Source organism: Pimephales promelas, chromosome 5 (genome assembly GCF_988280905.1).
Source record: "Pimephales promelas chromosome 5, fPimPro1.hap1.1, whole genome shotgun sequence".
Classification (NCBI taxonomy): Eukaryota; Metazoa; Chordata; class Actinopteri; order Cypriniformes; family Leuciscidae; genus Pimephales; species Pimephales promelas.
Window position 1 is genome coordinate 3160195 of NC_142773.1, and position 3378 is coordinate 3163572.

The 3378-nt window shown below is 36.7% G+C and overlaps 1 protein-coding gene across 1 annotated transcript; it reads left to right on the forward strand.

The window, feature by feature from the left end:
• The first annotated feature begins 449 nt into the window (after window positions 1–449).
• Window positions 450–2485, forward strand: LOC120468751 (uncharacterized). The gene is made up of 2 exons (XM_039657329.2): window positions 450–780; window positions 1013–2485. The coding sequence occupies exons 1-2, from the start codon at window positions 696–698 to the stop codon at window positions 2011–2013; spliced, it is 1086 nt and encodes a 361-aa protein (XP_039513263.2). The 5' UTR covers window positions 450–695; the 3' UTR covers window positions 2014–2485.
• The last annotated feature ends 893 nt before the right edge of the window (window positions 2486–3378 follow it).

The window sequence follows — 3378 nt, forward strand, 5'->3', positions numbered from 1 at the left end:
TGTAAAGCGCTTTGTTGGCCATTAGGTCTATGAAAGTGCTATATAAATGTAGTCCGTTTAAACTGTAGCGAGCTGAATTTATTTTACGTCCATTTAGAACATGTTTGTTCCTCGTGTTCTGCCTTGGCAGACCTTTATTTATTTATTTACTTTTTTCCCCCATAATCCATATGTACACTTGTTGGTTTTATAGCTTCTATTGTTCTCATTTGTAAGCAGCTTTGTACAAAAGCATCTGCTAAATGATTAAATGTAATGTAATATTTCAAGAGAAATGTCAGTAGTGCAAACAATAAGATGATCTTGAATATTAAAAATGAAATGTATTTTTAATCAATTATTCTTAAGTTATTTGATTAAAACTTATTTTGTATAAGAAGTCTATACAAGTATGTATTTTGGCGGACCTTTATTTTGAACTTTGGCGTTGTGTTGTTGTGACGTCTTTCGCGCATGCGTTAAACGCGGTTCAGGCTCGCGATATGCGGAAGAAGTGATCTGTGCTTTTGAACGCCTCTGCATTGGTCGTAAATAAAACTGCACGAAAGTTTTGATTTGGTTTTAAGTTTGCTATGTGCTAAAAACGTGACATTATTGTAAATTATTAAATGTAGTTTTGCACAGCTCTATGTAATGTGCTAATAGAGGATTTGTTTGCGAATGGGAAGATAAACACTTGGTATACTCTTGTAAAGATGGAGTTTGTTAAAGATGATAGTGAAGACATGAGTGATGCAGAAGCAAGCAGAATAAAAGACGAAGATGGAGAGGAACAAAGCGGTTGGTGATCATTCTTTATTTTTTCCTTCATTCTTCTTTCATAACTAACAAATAAAGTAAGGAGAACAGCCAAGTTTTCATGGTCACCAAGTTAGTTTTCAACCACATCTAATGTCATTACCATGCAAATGGCATAAATAACTTAAAGCAAATGAAACATCAATTAAAATAAACACTTGATCTCTAACAGTCAGTTCAATTGATTTTTAACTATTTAATGTATTCGTTTTAGACCCCGTGGAAGGTAAAGAGGAAAGTGAAGGACAGAATGAAGTGGAGGGAAAAAAGCAGGTTCAGAAACCTAATTTCATAATTGGAGAAAAATCTTTGAATTGCTCCCAATCTGAAAATGATCTTTCACCAGAAAGAACAGAACTGAAAAACTGCTTCACCTGCCCACAATGTGAAAAGAGTTTCACATGTAAACGAGACCTTCGGAGGCACATACGGATTCACACTGGAGAGAAGCCGTTCACATGCTCTCAGTGCGAAAAGTGTTTTGCAAATTCAGGAGACCTTAAGAGGCACTTGCGAATTCACTCCGGTGAAAAGCCTTTCTCCTGCCCTCAGTGCGGAAAGAGTTTCACGCAAAAGGAAGGTCTGAAGGAACACACCAAAATTCACACAGGAGAGAAGCCTTTCGCATGCATGTTGTGTGGGAAGAGTTTCACACATCAAAACAGCTTAAAAAGGCACATGAAGGTTCATTCTGGAGAGAAATTACACCAGTGCTCTGAGTGTGGCAGGAGATTTTCAGAGGCCTGCAATCTCAAAACTCACTTACTGTCTCACACTGGAGAAAGACCATTTAGCTGTGAGCGCTGTGATAAGAAGTTTTTCTTGGCCGTTCACTTAAAGACACACATGAGGATTCACGAAGAAGAAAAGCGTTACGTGTGTTCTTTTTGTGGGAAGAGTTTTCTGTGGCTCAACGGGTTTAAAGACCATCAGAAAACACATATTGGTGAGAAACCCTACGAGTGCTTGGACTGTGGAAGCACTTTTATTAGAGCCGGTGAACTGAAAGTGCATGAACGGATCCATACTGGAGAAAAACCGTACAAGTGTTCACACTGTGAAAAGAGTTTCACAGTTTCGGGAGCATTGAAAGTGCACGAGCGAGTGCACACTGGAGAGAAGCCGTACCTCTGCCCTTCATGTGGGAAGACTTTCAGCCGATATGGAAATCTAGGGAAACATTTAAAAAATGCTTGCCCAAAGTTGAAAACCTGAGTTCACCCTCAGGAATACGCCTGTAACAATTCATTGAGAATGCTTCCATTGTTTCCGTTTCCATCAACTGGCCAAAATGTGGCTCAATTTTTTTATTTTTGCATTGGCCAATAATTTTTCAGTTTGGCCACTTGAAGCTGGACTTTTATTTTGACATCACTGAGAACCCTAGGATCACCCATTATCTGTCTCTCTCTATTAGTTTTCTGTCTTTGTTGAACAGTTGTCTAATAATAATAATTTCAAGCACGGTGGCACACATAGCCAGCCGTGAGCTATTACTTGCCTAATATGATCATCAGAAGATGGCCATTGCAATTCTAATGTTTTAGAAATGTTTTCTATCCATGCATTACAATCATGATCGAAAACAAAATGAAAATTTAACAGCGTTTCTCACAGGATTTAGCGAAACTCTGATGAATGGACCTAGGCCTCAAAGGAAGAGTACGGTGGGAGTACGGTATTAAGAGCTCCAACCTATAAATCAGTGTGCATCTTGACTTGTACCTGAACTTTAAAGGGGACACAAACCTTAGTTGATATAGTAACTCGTGATATAGTGTCTCAGTCTACATTACACTACATAATACTACTAATAATATAATATTATTTATATGACAGTAATAATCATATGAAGAGTTCAGATGCAAAAGCCTCTAAATGCCATTTGAAATTTTCTTCTTTAATGATGATTTTTATCAAACTTGTATATTTAAGTTTAGTAATTTCACTTAAATGGCAATGATAATTACCTATTAATTGTTATTTAAGTGAAATTACTGAACTTAAATATACAAGTTTGATAAAAATCACCATTAAAGAAGAAAATTTCAAATGGCATTTAGAGGCTTTTGCATCTGAACTCTTCATATATTGTAAAACAAATGCACAGCAAAAATAAAGAAACTTTCATAATTCATTTTGCCTTAATTTCTAAATGCAAGAGATAAACCAGTGAGCTTTTATTTTGACGGAAACTGCAGTCAAGCATTTATTTTAGCAGAAAACAAGTTTACAAATGCGTCTCATTACAAATCTAGTGAAATGCTGTAATCGTCAACAATGCAAATGCTAAACTCAGCACATGCACTGATAGAGTTCTCTGCATTCATTCACTGTGAACTAGGGATTTAATGATTCCTCGATTAAAGTCGAAAAAATCCTCGATTGCAATTTACCCATGTCGAGTAACCGGTGGCGCCTTCCAAGAACGAGAATCCATGAACTGCGTTATTACTCTAACACACGTTTTACACATTACACTATTATGTTAATTCTACGTGGCATTGATTCAACAAGGTGCTGAGAGCATTCTTTAGAAATGTTGATAGGATAGCATTTTGCTGTTGATGGGGATTTGTG

Coding starts and splice junctions, on each gene's coding strand:
- LOC120468751 (XM_039657329.2), top strand. CDS start 696: ATGGAGTTTGTTAAAGATGATAGTGAAGACATGAGTGATGCAGAAGCA. Junction 781..1,012: donor AGATGGAGAGGAACAAAGCG/GTTGGTGATCAT, acceptor TATTCGTTTTAG/ACCCCGTGGAAGGTAAAGAG.